Source organism: Coccinella septempunctata, chromosome 1 (genome assembly GCF_907165205.1).
Source record: "Coccinella septempunctata chromosome 1, icCocSept1.1, whole genome shotgun sequence".
Lineage (NCBI taxonomy): Eukaryota > Metazoa > Arthropoda > Insecta > Coleoptera > Coccinellidae > Coccinella > Coccinella septempunctata.
Window position 1 is genome coordinate 53228234 of NC_058189.1, and position 18792 is coordinate 53247025.

At 33.5% G+C, this 18792-nt stretch overlaps 2 protein-coding genes across 4 annotated transcripts; both read right to left on the reverse strand.

Annotated features, from left to right (window-relative positions):
* Positions 1–3095: 3095 nt before the first annotated feature.
* On the reverse strand, positions 3096–9027 carry LOC123322287 (pupal cuticle protein C1B-like). 3 transcript variants are annotated; one of them, XM_044910237.1, is made up of 2 exons: positions 8870–8923; positions 3096–3392 (listed from the first exon to the last, which is right to left on the reverse strand). In XM_044910237.1, exons 1-2 carry the CDS (start codon positions 8879–8881, stop codon positions 3189–3191), a joined length of 216 nt encoding a protein of 71 aa, XP_044766172.1. In that variant the 5' UTR covers positions 8882–8923; the 3' UTR covers positions 3096–3188. The 3 variants fall into 3 exon arrangements, with proteins under 3 accessions (XP_044766172.1, XP_044766170.1, XP_044766166.1); XM_044910235.1 differs by lacking the exon at positions 8870–8923 and adding an exon at positions 3521–3642; XM_044910231.1 differs by lacking the exon at positions 3096–3392 and adding an exon at positions 8087–8425 and having other exon boundaries at positions 8870–9027.
* Positions 9028–14057: 5030 nt separating this feature from the next.
* Positions 14058–16329, reverse strand: LOC123322272. Its single transcript, XM_044910216.1, has 2 exons — positions 16146–16329; positions 14058–14366 (listed from the first exon to the last, which is right to left on the reverse strand). Exons 1-2 carry the CDS (start codon positions 16215–16217, stop codon positions 14127–14129), a joined length of 312 nt encoding a protein of 103 aa, XP_044766151.1. The 5' UTR covers positions 16218–16329; the 3' UTR covers positions 14058–14126.
* Positions 16330–18792: the final 2463 nt, after the last annotated feature.

The following is an 18792-nucleotide window of genomic DNA, read 5'->3' on the forward strand; positions in this document are numbered from 1 at the left end:
AAAAAAATTTGTATGAAGTTTTAACTGAACACGGGGAAAAAGTCTCAATTTATTATAGTTGGGGAGCCGAAGAGGGAAATTCGCGATTTACTCGAGAGTGTCAGATTAATATAAGGGGACATACCTTGGACCCTGTAGAGTACCTCTACCAAAAATTAGACCTGTATATAGGGGGAATTGTCTAGGACAGCCTGTCAGAATAGTAAAAAAAGCGATCATTGTACATACTCGAGCGTGTCAGATTAAGATATATGTGATTGATTATATGTTGAAAAGTATATATTCTCTTAATCTGACAATTTAAGCGTGTCGAAAATGTGTGGGAGGGCGCCAAAGATGCAAAAAAAAATCGTCACGTGTACATTCTCGAGCGCGGTGGCGTTTTTTCTTATTTTGAAGCTAATGATTCAAGAATAACGGAAAAAATATAATCTGACAGTTTCAGCAAGCCGAAACAATAAAAATTGGCCATAAAAGTCACAAAAATCAGTTTTTTTGTATTATCTCCTTCCCTGGCCTTCAAATCTTTTTCGCATTCATTATGGAAGTTGTAGAGCATAACATTTTCTACAAATTTTGTCCCGAGCAATTTTTTCTATGTTCAAACGTTGTTGAGATATATGGCGATTAATGCGAGGTGTTTAGCGCTACATGCTGAAGCGAAAATTCACTCGTTGGAAAATAGTACATTCTAAGGTTCAATCACAGACAATACTAAAATTTTCGTGACTAATTTCGAAATTGTCATCATAGAAATACCTTGTCATTTTGACAATTGTAGATTAGACTGGGATTATACATTGACCTTGACCTTTCGCATGTGTGGCTAAGCTTCTCGCACTTATCGCCCTCTAACTCGAGAACGGTTAAGAGTATGTAAAATTGCTTCAGACAAAAGTTGTGTAGAATTTTATTTTCTACAACTTTCATAATAAATACAAAAACGATTAGGGGTACAGGCAGGAAAATATTCAAAAAAAAAGAATTTTAATTATCTTCAAAGTGTCAGATTAAGAAAACCCCCCTGATTAGTGTCAGATTAATGGGTCAACACGTCTTCAACACCAAGATTAACCATCTGTATGAAAATCTGACACGCTCGAGTATGTACAAGTAACTATTTTTTTTTACATTTTCAAAGGACCGCTGTGACCTTGTGTCACGTCCAAATTGTCAGTCCCTTGAAAAGTAGCTTCCTTTGGGTCTAATTAACATATCCTCCAAAAATCTGACACGCTGGAAATTTTTTTTTTACCATTTTCAACTCTTCCGTACGGTCTGTCCCACCGCGCAAACTGTCAGATTAACATGAATTCATTATCAGAGACACGTAGGGCATATACAGTATCTCAATCTGACACGCTCGAGTATGTACAGGGTGGGCAAATTTCGATATTTTAGCACTACAGTTTTTAAACCAGAGGAGATACACAAAATCTGATACCCTATTCTCGTTCCCTTTTTCTGAGAAACTAATAATAGTAGTAGTCATTTTTGGCCACTTTCTTTTGTTTTCGAATTATAAGTAAAAATTGGAAAAATGGCGATATCGAAATAAATTTATATCTCCGCTTATACTGATGAAAGAGCTCTGAAATTAAAACATTATACAGGCACTTTTTTACGTAAAATCCAGTGGCGTGCTCGCCTTTTTAGCAGGATTTTTAATTACGAAGCTATGATCCAAAGTTATGTTTTTATAAATGGGAACACTAGTTTTCTGTGCAATTTTTTGAAAGCTTAATTTTTACTGATTTCAAAAATATATAACATCATATGGTTTGTATCAATATAACTAATAGAAACAGGTCAAAAACCTTTTTTCTCAATATTTCTATGGTTTCAACTTTTGATGAGCATAGAAAAATATAGCATCGTATGATTACCTCTGTCTCCTTCTATAAGTCCTTTCATTATTATGAAAATTTATGAATTATATCTTGATTCAAATCTTGTGAATATTGGTAAAAGGCATAGAAAGAATGACATTGCCGGAAGGAGACTGCTTTTGTTATAGGAAACTCTATTTTTTTGTGCTCGTCAAAAGTTGAAACCATAGAAATATTGGGAAAAAGTGTTTTTGACCATTTTCTATTATTTATATTGATACAAACCATATGATGTTATATATTTTTGAAATCAGTAAAAATTAAGCTTTCAAAAAATTGCACAGAAATCTAATGTTCCCATTTAAAAAAACATAACTTTGGGTCATTTCTTCGTAATTAAAAATCCTGATAAAAAGGCGAGCACGCCACTGGATTCTACGTAAAAAAGTGCCTATATAATGTTTCAATTTCAGAGCTCTATCATCAGTATTAGCGGAGATATAAATTTATTTCGATATCACCACTTTTCCAATTTTTGCTTATAACTCGAAAACAAAAGAAAGTGGCCAAAAATCACTACTACTATTGTAAGTTTCTCAGAAAAAAAGAACGAGAATGGGATATCAGATTTTGTCTATCTCCTCTGGTTTGGAAGCTGTAGTGCTAAAACATCGAAATTTGCCCACCCTGTACACCTGACAACTTTTTTTTCACATCTTTGAAAACCTGCAGACGCTTTTCCCACCGCTGGAAGTGCATACATCATAGAACCTTTTTTTCTTTCTACCATATAATCTTCAAAATCCACCAGGTCTCCACGACGCTCATGTAAATCCCGATTTAGCATCATCGGCTCTCCAACTAGTAGGAACGATTGACTCCTAAAATAGCTGTCAAATTTGAAATTGATGAGCTATCAAAATAACGAACTTGGTTTTTCTACACAAGTAAGTATATGGTTGCTTCTAAATAAGTAATCATTTGCCTCAATTACCAACTACCTACTCATGATTTATATCATGAGCGTTGCATAGAAGCAAGTGAATGATACAAGACTGAAATGAAAATTTCAGGAAATATGTTATCTTCCTGTATAGTTATATTTTCTGATGAATCCGTATTTGTACCATTGATGAGAGACTATAATGTTTGATGAATGATATTGCAGTGTGCAAAGGGTACCTACGCTTTGAAGTCATCATCTCATCATTCTATGTAATACCCTCAAAATAACCAAGGTTGATAAGTATGAAATTAAAAATTCACTTATTTCATATTGAATTTATTCATGGAAATTTTGCATAGTTTCAACCGAAAATTTGAATTCCTTATTACTATTATCAATCAACACTAAGAGACTTAAACAACGACAGCAGGTTGGTAGGCTCCGTAAACGTTGGGGTAGACTCCAGAGTAGGCTGTGTATGGAAGAGCAGAGTAAGTGTTGTAGGCCAAAGGTGCAGAGTAGGCGCTGTAGGCAGAAGCAGCTGGAATCACAAATTGAGGTCTTGGTTCAGGTGCAGCGAAAGCCACAGCGAAGAAAGCAAGAGCAACTACGAAGATCTGAAAAAAAAGTTAAAAATCAAGAATCTAAAAAAACTGTAACTCATCACTACCAATAAATAAAACAAAAATCAATTTGTATAATTGAACAAGTTGATGGATAATTCATTATTATTTTATCAACATACTTTGGCGAACATTTTGGTGTGTATAGTATTTGATCTGCTGAAATCAAATGATACTCAATGTGTTGCCGATGCAGACTTATATACCGAATCCGATAGATCGTCTTTCAAAAATACAGAGTAATTATATGTTAATTTTTAACCGAACCAACGCCCAAACGAGATCGTGGTTCAGATTGTTTTTTTTCAATCATCTGATATTTATTCCGGTTAGTTGAGATCACTTCACGCCTTATTTGTAATAGGGATATTAATAGTTCAGGAGAATTTCCTGTAACGATTGACTTCGACAAGTAGCAAGTAGCTAATGGATTTTATGGAATTATAATTCGTTTTTTCAATTACGTACGAGAAATTATTATGCATGGAGGGTAAACTCAAAAAATTGTTGAAATTTTTTTTTCTGCTGGATATGGACAATGGTCCTGCATGCTTCATTAGGCCATACAAATGAATATCTATTATAAAAAGAGCTCAAGGATTTTTATCAGGAATATTCAATGGTACAGGGTGTTTTCAAAGGTGATGATTTTTTTGACAGAAAGTAGGAGTCGTCAAAATGAGTCATTTCTCTAATAATTGTCTATATAAAATAGTCAATATGGCTGAGCTATAACCCCTAAAATTTCGACGAAATTTCATTAGATTTCAAGTAAAGGACTGTGGAAGGTGACTTCGGCATCGTAAAAACGAAGCAAAACATAAACATATGTCTGGACAATGAATAGTTCAGTACATCCGAGTCTTGGTATCTGATAGTTATATTCAGGTCACTTAAAAAAATTGTTGTATCGTGGAATTTGGGGTGGGACCAGTGTAGAAAATTGAGACAATTTATTGAAAGTGCTTATATTAGCAAAGAGCTATTATTGTTAGCCTATTGCACTCCATTTTTACGACTATTGTTGGAGGGTTCGAACAAGAAGATGATTTTGATGACCATTGTGAAAAAATTTGTGAAAAATTTTTTTGCTGAAATTTTGAACTAATATTCGATTTTGTTACTGTCAGTCTCAGAAATGAGCCATCTCATGTATTCGTTTGAGTTACTGAATAATGAGAAAAATTCGGCAATCCTAAGTTTCCATTCTGATATAAAAAAAAATCGAACAGGTCAATATCCTAACCATGGTTGAGTCAGTCATCACGAAATAAGTTTTTTCTCATTGATTTACGATAATTCGGATAACAAATGATCCAAGGTCGTAATAGGAACTATTATAGTAATTATTTTCTATTCTTCTTTCAACTTTATCATTTAAAAGTTTTCTATTGGTGATTTTTGGTGAAACATTTTAGTTTGAGCAGTTCTACCTTTTCTCTTGAGGAAAAGCCTCCCCCTCTTTGACATAGATGGGTCCCCCACTAATTTTACCTCAAAAATAAAATTATTTTGGTAGATGATGCAGCAATAATTTTTTTATTCATTTTAAATTTATTTATAAGTTTGAATAGAGTCTATCTAATCTGGGATTATGAAATGACATCAATGTATGTACATATTTACTATTTTGTATAAAAATACTCGAAGTGATCAATATTTATTTTAATTGCTAAACTTATTGAATTAGAATTTTTAATTCTCTGTTATGTATTTTGAGGAAGGTAAAGCATATAAGTACACATAAGAAGTTATTGATGTTTTTCAAGTGTTATCGAAAACCTTTTTTTTGCAGGATTGTTTATAGTTGGTAAGGGGATAAATAAATGAATATTAAATTGATACAATATTTCATCAATTACTACCCTACGAAGATGGTGTTTTCGATAACATTTCAAAAACATCAGTCACTCCGAAAGTGTATGTCATTGACTTTAAAATAAATAAAAAATTAAAGTTTTTCCATTTAGTCAAACCATTTCATCTCTACCTATATTAAAAAAGTTGTGAAAAACCTATCCTCAGCAACGGAAATTTTATCCATTTCTGGTACAAAAAATTAGGGTTGCCTTCTGAAAAATTCCCACTACTCTTGTAGATGATGCATAGCTTCTCAATTAGACCTTGAAAGTTGCATAATTCAGAATAAAAATTGACCTGTTTGGATCTGAATTTTGTGCTTTACTTTTCAATCTCTCTATAGGTAATAATTTCTTCGGTATGAAAATTTAGTAATTTCAATAGTCGTACGAGTAGGTATGATTTATAGGACTCGTTTTTTAATCCGATGCATGGGTCCTGGGTATGAAAATCATGCTCTATTTCTTGCTTCTCCAGAAATATTTGGGTAGATTGAAATTTTCTGTTGAACCAGCCACACCTGATGTGGCAAAACTAGTTAATGAATTTGGAGAATATCGTTTTGAACAGCATCTCCAACTCCATATAAAGTAGAACAAATTCGATTAGTTTTCGCTTATTGAAAAAGTGTCCTCCTGATTGTAACACATAAATTTCCCGACAGCTCGACGCTGTTCCAAACAATAAAACGTTTAGCACGTGAACACAAGTTCAGTATACATAATATCCATGTCGGTCGTCTTATCCCTAAGGTAAAGGTTATGATAATCTTACCGCATCGTTTAGTCAACTATGAATGGAGGTGAATATACAATTAGCAAATTATTGAATGAATCCGTTAATTACTACCTACTTTATTATACAACTTATTATCCAGCAGACTCTTCGTTATCAACGAATGATATTATGAACACCTACATACCTACGTCACGATTTCTCGTATCCAAGTGTATAGCAAGACATTCGAAACCTCTACAAAATGCATAATAATGCGAATAAATCTCCATCTCAATGGCAGAATTGAAAGATGATTCTACTCTTGTATTGTATCATGTTTCAAATCATCAGATGCATCTGTTCGGTAAGAAGTATTCTGGGGCATTTAATATTTTTGTCATCTTTATCGAAAGTATATGACGATATACAAGGTACATTGTGGACACTGAGGTGAGTGAGAACACCCTAATGGAAACAAGGTATTTCTGGTACTTCCTTCAGCATGCGATTTTAATACCCAATAAATCTAGTCAAATATGGAAGTTCGGTCAACACAGTAACCAAAATTTCATAAAGCACAATTTTGTTCGGTAGTTAGTAATTTTCCTGATTCAATTCAGGCTTCAGCCTCTCATCAAGCCCTTATTTTTTGGACACAAACACAACAAACACATTTGTGTTTGGATTAAAATGTAGTAATAAAGTGGTGAAAGTAATTGTACTAGTGAAAACGCTCATATTTATTTATTATATAGGGTGAGTCTTTGACTCGTACAAATATTTTAACAGTATAGATCTCATAAACGGTTTTATTCAATGAAATGAATTTCGGAATATAGTTTTTCATTTATTTGATGAATCTTTCTCGAACACAGTATATCACCCACGTCTTCCAGTTTTCTCATTATGACCATTAGGTACCGTAAAAATACCAAAAATTCAAAGAACCTAACTCTTGAAACTAAGTTGGACGCTATTTGATGAATATTTGAACGTTTTGTAAAATAGAAGTATTCTTCATATTTTCTCGAATAATGCGCCGTTTTCGAAAAATTTGATGTTCAAAAATTTAAAAGTATCTGTGAAATTTGAGAAATTGGGTACTTCGGCTGGATACAACGCTGTTTAAAATATCCACAGATGTGTAGTGTCACAGATTTAGTTAGTTATTCTGGAGGTAATTTTGTTTTCCCAGGGGTGGTATAGCACATCATGAAAACTTAAACTGGTTATATCTTTTAATCAGAACCGAATCGGAGAAAATAGTAAAAAAAGAAGTGATTACTTTGACCTCAATAATCTACTGTTAAAATATTTGTACAAGTCAAAGACTCACTCTGTATATCAGACCTCTGTTTCTGTAGTATTTAACGTTTGTGACACAAAAAATCCAATCAAATTGGTTTAATTAATAAATACCGAATGCAATTTAAGTTTTTTGGAATTTTGGTTACTGTGTAGTCTGAATATTCAGATTTGACTAGATTTTGAATATTAAAATCGCATGTGGAAGTACCAGAAATACTTTGTTCTCTTTAGTTTTTTTCGCTTTTTTCGAGTATCATATCAAATTGAAGGAATTTCGATATACAGGGTGTTTTTTTGTGTTGAAACTTATTTATCAATTTTTTCTAGACTTGACCTGAAAAAAATCAGTTATTATTTCTGTCAGTATGAACTAGTTGTTTCGGAGAATAGACCTATTAAATACATTTAATATGTCTATGGAATAAACGCACGAAATATCATCAAAATTGAGGAAATTGAAAAAATCAATCAAACATTCTGTATATTGACTATAAAGGGAGATAGACCCTTTAAATATAGGGTGTAGTATATTTGAAGGCGCAGAATACCAAAATGAACGTTTAATAGCAGTTGGAAATCGTATTTTTCTTTCCAACATGGTAATATTCTTTCTATTGCCCAATTTAAAAACATGATCGGTCAAACGTCAAAAAATGTTTCATTTATCGATTATCGAAAAAAACTGATGGAAGATAGTTACCAAAGAAAAACAAGTTCTCTCATTTGAATACATTAGAATTCATCTATTGGCAATAATGTTGGGTGCATTTTTGGGAAGCTTGAAACGAGGTTTATTTTTTAGAATATATTTATTTATATAACAGATAATTTCGATTGCATACTGCCAAAATAGTGTAAACTTAAATCTAAATTTTCACATCAGCACCTTCATCATATAATCAGACAACAACAGCTCCGTGGTGTACAGCTCCATAAACACTTGGGTAGACTCCAGAGTAGGCTGAGTATGGAACACCAGAGTAGGCAGAGTAAGCGGAGTAGGTCAAAGGAGCAGAGTAAGTGTTGTAGGCCAAAGGTGCAGAGTAGGCGCTGTAAGCAGTAGCAGCTGGAACCACAAATTGAGGTTTGGGTTCTGGTGCAGCGAAAGCTACAGCGAAGAGAGCGAAGGCAACGAGGATGATCTGGAAGAGAAAAAAATTACTTCAATTAGAAAATTGACATAAACAATTATAACAGCGTTTTTTCTCAGGAAGGATGAAACCAGGAAACCTGAACCTTTCAGCAATGAGAACCATCAGCAACAAATTGCACCTATTCTCGTACTACAAATAGGAATTGTACAAGTTTTTAATGGTGGGTTTATTCAGCCGTCCTAAGAACTGAAATCTAAGAAATGAACCAATCGTGAACGATAAATTATCCTTTCTTAGTTCTTAGTTTCAAAGACTTTTTTTGGAACAGTATAGAGTATAGTTACGAAAAATGCCTGAATTGAATAAAAATGACGAATTATGTCGTAAGCTCAATGCGAACAATGAAGAATTGAAAAAACTATGATTAGTCTTCTGGTAGAAGATGCGGATTATGGTTAAATAGGCACTTAATCTAGTGAGTGGATTACTTACTTTAGCGAACATTTTGTTGGTGCTATTTGATCAGTTGTAATCAAACTATGCTCAACTCCAGTCCGTCTGCAGTTTATATACCAATTCTGATGTGGATCCTGGGCGTAACCCAAATCGATCACCCATATTATGTAGATTCAAAATAGTGCCAACGCCCATCTTTGGTCCAGTATATCTTGCTGAACACAAACAGTTTTTTTTTAATACCTTAGAAGGTCGCTTGTCCTGTACCAATGTGGGTTGCTCAGTTCCTGGTTCCTAAAGCGACAAACTCGTTTTTTTCCTTTTCATTGTTTAATAGATGATCTCATTCAATATTGTCTCATCGGAAAAAGTTTTCGATCCCAATGATGTGAATAATTTTCAAGATTTGAACCAAAATCACAACCACCTTCTAAAGACAAATATACTTAATCATAGATATACAGGGTGGACAAATTTCGATGTTTGAGCCCTACAGATTTCAAACCAGTGGAGATAGACAAAATCTGATACCCCATTCTCGTTCTCTTTTTCTGAGAAACTAATAAGAGTAGTAGTCATTTTTGGCCACCTTCTTTTGTTTTCGAGTTATAAGCGAAAATTGGAAAAATGTCTATTTCGAAATAAATTTATATCTCCGCTAATATTGATGATAGAGCTCTGAAATTAAAACATTGTACAGGCAGGTTTTAAGAAGAATCCAGTGGCGTGCTTGCCTTTGTTGCAGGATTTTTAATTACGAAGCTATGACCCAAAGTTATGTTTTTTTAAATGGAAACACTAGATTTCTGTGCAATTTTTTAAAAGCGCAATTTTTACTGATTTCAAAAATATATAACATCATACGGTTTGTATCAATATAAATAATAGAAAATGGTCAAAAACCTTTTTTCTCAATATTTCTATGGTTTCTACTTTTGATGAGAATAGAAAAATGTAGCATCTTATGATTACCACAGTCTCCTTCTATTAGTCCTTTCATTTCTATGCTTCTTACTCAATTTCACCAAGATTCAAATTTTGTGAAAATTGGTAAAAAGCAAAGAAAGAATGATATTGCCGGAAGAAGACTGCTCTTGTTATAGAAACTTCTATTTTTCTGTGCTCGTCAAAAGTTGAAAAGAAATATTGAGAAATTTTTTTTTTGACCATTTTCTATTATTAATATTAATACAAATCATATGATGTTATATATTTTTGAAATCAGTTAAAATTAAGCTTTCAAAAAATTGCACAGAAATATAGTGTTCCCATTTAAAAAAACATAACTTTGGGTCATAGCTTCGTAATTAAAAATCCTGCTGAAAAGGCAAGCATGCCACTGGATTCTACTCAAAAAATTGCCTGTATAATGTTTCAATTTCGAAGCTCTATCATAAGTATTAGCGGAGATATAAATTTATTTCGAAATCGCCATTTTTTCAATTTTCGCTCATAACTCGAAAACAAAAGAAGGTGGCCAAAAATGACTACTACTCTTGTTAGTTTCTCAGGAAAAGAGAACTAGAATGGGGTATCAGATTTTGTCTATCTCCACTGGTTTAAAAACTATAGTGCTAAAACATCGAAATTTGCCCACCCTGTAGAGGGTGGGCAAATTCGTTGTCTACTGAGAGGATCTCGAGAACTGTAGCATTTAGAAGAAAACGGATGACAAAGAATGGTGAAAACCGCAGCCTCCTACGATACGTCGTTTTTGAGTTTGACAATTTCTTAAAATTCTCATAACTTTTTTGTCTTTGAAGTTACAAATCTGAAACTTGAACCTTCTACAGGCACTTTTTTACGTAGAATCCTCTGATGAGCTCAAAATATTTTTTTCATTTCGAATCATTAGGCGATCTTCCGTTTTTTTAAAGGCAAACTTTTTTTGAATTTGTTATTTTTTAATTGAAAAAAAAAATATATTGTGTCTACGTATAAAAATGCCTAAGAAGGTTCAAGTTTCAGAACTGTATTTTCAAAGACGAAAAATGTATTATAACTATTCGAAATCGTCTGAATCTTATTTTTGCTAATAACTCAAAAACGAAGAATCCTAGGAGGCAACGGTTTTCAGATTTGGATTAGTCAGGAAAAAAGAGCTATGTATCATCCCTTTTCTTCTAGCTCTTATAGTTCTCGAGATACCCTCAGTAGACAACGAATTTTACCCACCTTTTGTACTTGTAATAAAAGGGTAGAGAAAAATCTGTAACAATTTACACCCTTTAGTATTATTAAATATACAGGGTGTCCTTGAACCTTGTACAATGAACATTTCATGTTCCGTTTATCAGAATTTCAATTCATTAGAAATCTCACATTTTTGACAAAATGGGCATTTTTTTAATTCCTGGAAATTCGTTAACTCCCTTGCATTTTTAAGTGCCGTGTCTACAGATTAATACTTTCAGAAATTGATAAAATTTTCTGAGAAGAAGTGATGAAATAACAGACTTTATTTGCACCATTCGTAACAACTTTGGACTTTGGCATTATTGTATCAAGAAAACCATAACCATGAGGAGATGAAATTGTAACAGCAGAAAATTTGTCCAGGCTCTAAAATACAAATTTGGTAATTGGTTGGATTCAAATCTGGCATTTCACCTTTACCTACTTCTTGCAAAAAATTTATCAATTTCTGAGAAACGGTTTATATATGTCTGAAAGCATTACTCATCAACAGCAAAGAAATTTGAATATTCGACCTTAAATATAGAGAAAACACCCGTATAGATTTACATATAAGAACAATTGCATTCAAAAATTATTCTCTGAATGATGTTTTCATAATTAGTCATATGTAGTTTTTCCTGGATTAATGCGGTAAATACTTGATGCTCAACTAATTATGTATAAATACCTGCCAATTCAAACTGACAATTATGTAAAATTACTCCAGCTTTCATATAAAGGTTGAAAAAATAAGTACTTATTTGATTCATTCCAGGATATCCACCAGTTTCCTGTTTATATTAAGGGTCTGAATGCGAGTTACCTTTTTAATGGCAAAATCCGATTAATAGTTATACCTAATGCGCCATTTTCGAGTAATTTGATAATCACACATAGTGTGGAATTCACATAGTGTGACCCTCGAAAAATTAGGTCCAACTCTGCATGTTTAAAACAAAGAGTATCAACAATAGGATTCACTCTATTATCCTTTTGGCCGATAGCGTTTCAATGCCCTTGAATGTTCACTGGTTTAGTGGAAGCAGAGACAAACTTTTTGCCTCTGGTGGAAGGGACTCTTTGTTTACAATATCCATTGATGTGTAGTGTCGTATAATACATTCATATTATTGGGGGAATTTAATTGTTCAATGGGTGGCATAGCTCATTATGAAAACTTAAAATGGTTTCAACTTTTTGTCTAGTCTGAATCGGAAAAAATGCTAAGGGAAAAAAGTGTTTCTTTTGACCGCAATAATCTACGGTTAAAATACACTGCGCAAAAAAATTAACGCACATTACGGAAATCTCAAATTTATTCTACAGCTGAAGGTGTTCTCAATGATAATTATTTTTATCAGAATTATGCATGCATATATGTTATCCACTTTCAACGGTTTTCTTCAATACATATGTTTTTTCCCAGCAGGAATAAAAAAAGATGATATTATCAGATTTTGAATGTATTGGCTCCATTCTAAAATCAGTTGTTCTCGATCAATTCTAGTGATCAATAGTTTTTCTTTCGTTTGATTTTCTACACTCGATCGCTATGCAACGCGAAACACGCAATTTGACCCAAGAGGAATGTGCCCAAGCGGTAGTTTTGCGAGAAGAAGGGTGGACATACACAAGAATTGCAGAAAGGTTTGGAGTTTCCCATACAAGTGTGTCCAGAATGTTGCAGCGATTCAGGCAGACAGGTATGAATGTCCGAAGACCAGGACAGGGTAGACCACGGGTAACAACTGTCATTCAAGCACGTTACTTGAGAGTTTCTTCGTTGAGACAACGGTTTGCAACCGCTCGCCTCCTTCAAATTCAGCTTGAGCAAACTCATGAGGTGCGAATTAGCACTCAGACAATAAGAAATCGCCTCAGAGAATAAGATTTAAAGCCTCGTGTCGCGGCAAGAGGCCCAGCTCTTTCCCCAGCCCATCGAAGGGCGCGTTTGGATTTTGCGAGAGAGCATATCCATTGGGAAGATGCCGATTGGGAAAGAGTTCTCTTCACAGATGAGTCTAGATTCTGCCTCTACCATTGTTATCGACGTTCCCTTGTATACAGACGTCCACATGAAAGATATGTTCAGTGCAATTTCCTGAATACTACTGGTTTCGGGGGAGGATCGATTATGGTATGGGGTGGAATATCTTTGACTGCTCGCACAGACCTAGTGGTCGTTGATAATGGAGCTATGAATGATGATAAGTATATAAGGAACATTCTTGAGGAGCATGTAGTGCCATTTGCCCCATACATTGGTGAAAATTTCATATTTATGGACGATAATGCCAGACCCCATCGGGCACGCATCGTTCAGGAGTACCTTGAAGAGGTTGAAGTATCTCGATTGGAATGGCCAGCAAGAAGTCCAGATCTCAATCTGATTGAGCAGGTTTGGGACAACCTCAATAGAAGGCTGAGAAGTTCAGAAAATCATCCAGCCACTCTTAATGACTTAGGAATCCAACTCGGAGATCTGGGAAGAATTAGATCAGAACATCTTAAGATCACTCATTTTGAATATGAACCGTCGTTGCCGAGCTGTAATTAACGCAAGGGGTGGAAAAACCAAGTATTAAATCACTTATCAGCATTTCAGTATTTTGAAAATTGTTCATTTATCTTCTTTCACATAAGATTCGGTGAAATCCTGCATTTTTCTTCCATTCAATGTTTCTTGTTTCGTTCAAAACCTTCCCGAGAGAACATAAAAAATAAGTTATAAAGTCAATGTAGAGTTAACTTTCATTAAAATTGAGATTTTCAGAATGTGCGTTAATTTTTTTGCGCAGTGTATATGTACACGTCAAAGACTTAACCTGAATAATTTGAGAGATACTATACAACTACATATTTGCTATGTCTTCTTCATAATACCATTGATTTGTATTGAATAAAACATAAAAGCAGCACCTCTATTTTGAAGGGATATTGTACTAGCAATATTGCAATGCGGTCGTCTACTTTAGTTATAAAAGCTACCACTTTCAATTTTCTCTTAGAAGTAGATTCTCTAATTTCTTAGAATCAAAAAACATTGTGAGATTTTATGATTTATTTGAGTATTTTGTTTCTGAAACGAATTTGCCAGATCGGAACTTCTGTCTCTTTAAAGGTACAATCCATAGCCATAGCCCAAGTTGTTGAAACCGTTGTTGTAGTAGAAGTTTGGTGCATAGGGAGCGTAGCCATAAGAATATCCCAGATTGTTGTAACCAAGGTTGTTGTAGATTGGGTTGATTGGGTTGATAGAACTGTAGGATAGAGGAATGTAGTCCGAAATTATTGGAAGCTGTGGTTTTGGTTTGGGAGCGGCCAAAGCGCAAACCAAGAGAGCGAAGAAGGCAATCTGAAAAAAGTCAATTATTAGAATTAGGAAAACCAACAATATGCAGTGTGTTACACTCGAAACATAACATAAGTTTTTTCAAGTTGAAAAAGAATTTAAACAGCTATGCAAGTGTTTAGAAATATTCTTCCATCTTTATTTTGATGTATACTCCATTCATATTTATTTTAGCAGTCGGTTGGCCATGAAATAATTTTCTCAAGTTTTTGTAACTAGAAGGGAGTAAGGTTGGCACTCATGAAATGTCGTTAATGTCATAACGCCGTTGCCACAACTAATATCAATTTTATTACGAAAATGCCGAAAGTGATTGAAAAAAGAGACGCTGTTGCCACAACTAATATCAATTTTCTTCATAAAAATGCCGAAAGTGATTGAAAAAAAAAGAGACATGATTTCAGCCTTGAGTATTAATTTAAATTATTGAATACTCAAAGGTTTCAGGAAGTGCTATTTAGAATTCAGGTCTGCTCATTCAAATAGTTATACCCTGATATTCTAAAATCCACAATACGTCAGACGGTAGCGAACATATTCAATGTAAGTGAATTTAAATAATGTTTCATCTGAATCTAAACGACTTATATTTCAGCTGAATATTTCCACAATCAGAAAAATTGTGAATGAAGAGGATGACAATGAATTTCCTTCTATTGGGGGACCCAAAAAAGTGGTGGCATTTGAGAATTTTATGTTGGAGTGAATTAATGCGAAAAATTTACTACAGTATTTTCGATGAATATCATCGTAGAAAAAGTTCCCGAAAATTGATTTTTCATTTGACTTGTCCTATACATTGTAAATGTCTTAAGGTACCAATAAATACCTAATTATTATTATATCAATGTATTAAGATGAACAGCCACAAATACGCGCCAGTTGTCCTGTTAATTGTTTATTCATGTGAAATTTTTGTTCAAAAGTGAAGTTCATTTCGACTTGAAACTTCCTTTAATTCCTTTTACTTATATTGATGCAATGATTTTTGTTGAAGAATTTAACATTCTTGTAATTATCTGTTAATTCCTTCGGGAGATATCCATTCCCAACAACTGCATAATATGCATTTCATCTTCGGGTTAATACTTTTGAAATCTACAACTGATGTAACGTATTCAAACTTTAGCCAAAGAAGATAACGAACATTAACCCTCCTCAAGCTATAGTGCATATTATGATATTATACTGATCTCTTGTATTTTCCATGCAAATAACTGGATTTCATATGCCTTCAATCAATTTGTATAAATTTTAATTATGTTCGTCACATATTTTCGAAGAGATTGGGCATTGTGATAAAATACGTAATAACAGAAACTTTCACGTAGAACGGGCAACATAGCGTTGATCTAAAACCCAAAAATGATTTGACAAGCTTCATAACTTCACATTTTCGTACTATACAGAGTGAAATGTGACAAATTTCCATGGCCAACCGAGTGCTAAAATAAAAGTGAATGGAGTATAGGTAATGATTTTTTTGGTGTCGAATAATTTAAGAATTTACTCTTGCCTATAGAGAAGGTTTAATCATTTTCTTAAAATTTCGATGGAATTATCTACGAGTATCTTGAAATACGTTCTGAATTGGAATTGAATAACTTGCAGACTTGTTTCATTCTGAAGTCAAAAAAATTATTATATTTTTCTACTGAAAAATTATAAATTTTCCTTGAATGAAAATGAAGAAAATGCTTATTATACTGGACCGATATTATACTTGGACCAAAATATCCTTAAATGCAAATTTCTCATGAGGGGCCAAATAGAGTATCTTACCAGCTTGAACATGTTGATTTTGTTGTTGATGCAAGGTGTAACCGTACAATGAATATCCAGAATGCGTTTCATCTTAAATACCTAAAATCTCCACTTAAAAAGGCGTGGTCTTGACGCATTTTCAATTACTTGAAATAAAAATCGACCAGAAGTAATGGAAATAATGAAGACGATGTGATGTGTACTGGTTGTATCTTGCAAAATGGCGTTTGTCTCCTGCCAACCTGTTTCGGCTCCTTTGTTCGACAACACTCTAGCGATAATTAATGTTGTGGTTCTCATTCTGCTCTGCATATCCCGTATATGAATTATTTTCACAGGAAGTTCAGCACGATTGATTGAAACAAAAGACCGATTTGTAACAAAGATGTCAATTATTCAATGGAACGGTTCATCTTCATTCATTATAAAATCTATTACTGGAATGATATTCTATTTCACACAACAAATCCTCTTCATTTGCAAATTAGACATCATCTAGTAGTTCGTAGTAGTAACAAAAATAATGTTAAGCGTATTTTTGATTGAGTTGAGGATCCTGAAGCATGTGAATTACTTATTCCAATCTTTGGTATTTCCTCTTTTGACACAAAATATGCTCGAAAGTATGCAACTTTTCATTTATAATCTATGTTTTTCCTTTTTGTAACTATGTATTTTGAGGTAATGGAGTTTATGAGTGATTGATATTTTGAACGAATACGTGTGTTCATGGTTCTTGTAGTGTAGTTGATGATTTACCTATATTGAAAATCACAAAAATCATAATTACAAAAATCAATGGACATGTACAGGGTGGCAAAATTCGTTATCTACTGAAGAGATCTCCAGAACTATAGCAGCTAGAAGATGAAACATTCTCGAGCTCTTTTTTCATGATTAATCCAAATCTGATAACAGAATCGGCCTATCAGTTTCAGATTTCGAGTTATAAACAAAAATTGAGATTTTCACGATTCCGAAAAGTTCTCATAACTTTTTGTCTTTGACGTTACAGATCTGAAACTTGAACCTTCTTAGGCACCTTCATACGTAGAGTCTACTGACAAAAGATTTTTTTTCAATTCAAAAATAACAAATTCAATATAAGTTTGCATTTAAAAAAATGAAAGTTCACTTGATGGTTCGAAATGAAAAAATATTTTGAGCTCATCAGTGGATTCTACGTAAAAAAGTGCCTGTTGAATGTTCAAGTTTCAGATTCGTAACTTCAAAGACAAAAAAGTTATGAGAACTTTACGAAATTGTCAAACTCAAATACGAAGTATCGTATGAGGCTGCAGTTCTCACCATTCTTTGTTTCTTCGTAAAAGAGCACGGAAATGTGTCATCCGTTTTCTTCTAGGTGCTATAGTTCTCGAGATCCTCTCAGTAGTCAACGAATTTTGCCCACCCTGTACAGGGTAGGCAAAATGTCTGATAACTGAACTACAACTTTTTAACCCAACAAGATAGAGTCTTTTTTCGAGAAACTTAAAATGCTATCTACTGTATTTTTTGTTGTTGTTTGACACACAGGGTGTCCACCAGAAAAGGAGCGAAGCTATAGAAGCTGCCGAAAAAATTTTCCAGTGGAATTTGTTCTGGATAAATCAGTCTTCAATAAAGAACTCTTTAACCAAATTTTATATGGGGTGTCCATATTTGAAAAAAAAAGAGAAAATTATGGAAGATGTGGCAACACTGTTTTTGAACTCTCAGAAATAATCTGTTCATAAAAAGAGTTCAAAGTTAGATTTTCCTGATTTTAGTCAAAAACTACAAATCGATGTCTAGAATAATAACTTATTTACAGTATTCTGAATAATGAACCATTTTTTATGAAAAATATCAATAAATCCGAAACAGGCAATCTGAGACCCAAAAAATAATATATGTATATTGCATTTCGTCTTCTTAAGCTCTATTCAAATGTCGAATGAAACATAGGGTGTTCTATTCACAAAAAAGGTTACTTTGCATTGCAGAACAAATTTTACTTCAAAATTTTTTCGGTAGCTCCTATAGATTCGCATATAAGGTATACGGTATTTTTCTGGCGGACACCCTGTACAATGTACATGGTTATAATACGTTCTCTCATACCTTATGAGAAGGGCAATGAGGTTATCCATATCATCCCCATAATAAAAAAGGTTGAGCATCAATGACCAAATTATCCTTATCATCAGCAACCAAAGTTCTATGTATTTCTGGCATAAAATGCTAGGGTTGCCATTCAAAAACACTCAACTATCCTTAACCCTCATAGAGAATATTATTCATGAAAATTTGCTAAATTCGAACAAAATATCGACCAGTTCGAGAATTTTTCTACAGAATAGTAGAAAAGAACCCTACATACTGAAAATATGAATTTTTGGCTCCACCTTTGACTCACTTTGTTTCAGAGCAAAAATAATCAAGAACGACTTATTAATTTGCAGTAAACAAATAGAGTTTTCAAGCGGAATATCATCTCAGGGAGCCGACTGAACTGGTTTCGTTGTCAAGATCAAGTTCAAAACTTTTAATTTGAATTTCAAGGTTGTTCCATATAAGATTCAATCAACCTACAGAGGTTGTTCAAATGGTATTGATCTAGGCACTGCATTCATGGAATTATATCTGATATTGATCTTGTAACTATTTAATTTATTTATTGATT

Coding starts and splice junctions, on each gene's coding strand:
- LOC123322272 (XM_044910216.1), bottom strand. CDS start 16,217: ATGAAACGCATTCTGGATATTCATTGTACGGTTACACCTTGCATCAAC. Junction 14,367..16,145: donor AAATCAACATGTTCAAGCTG/GTAAGATACTCT, acceptor GACTTTTTTCAG/ATTGCCTTCTTCGCTCTCTT.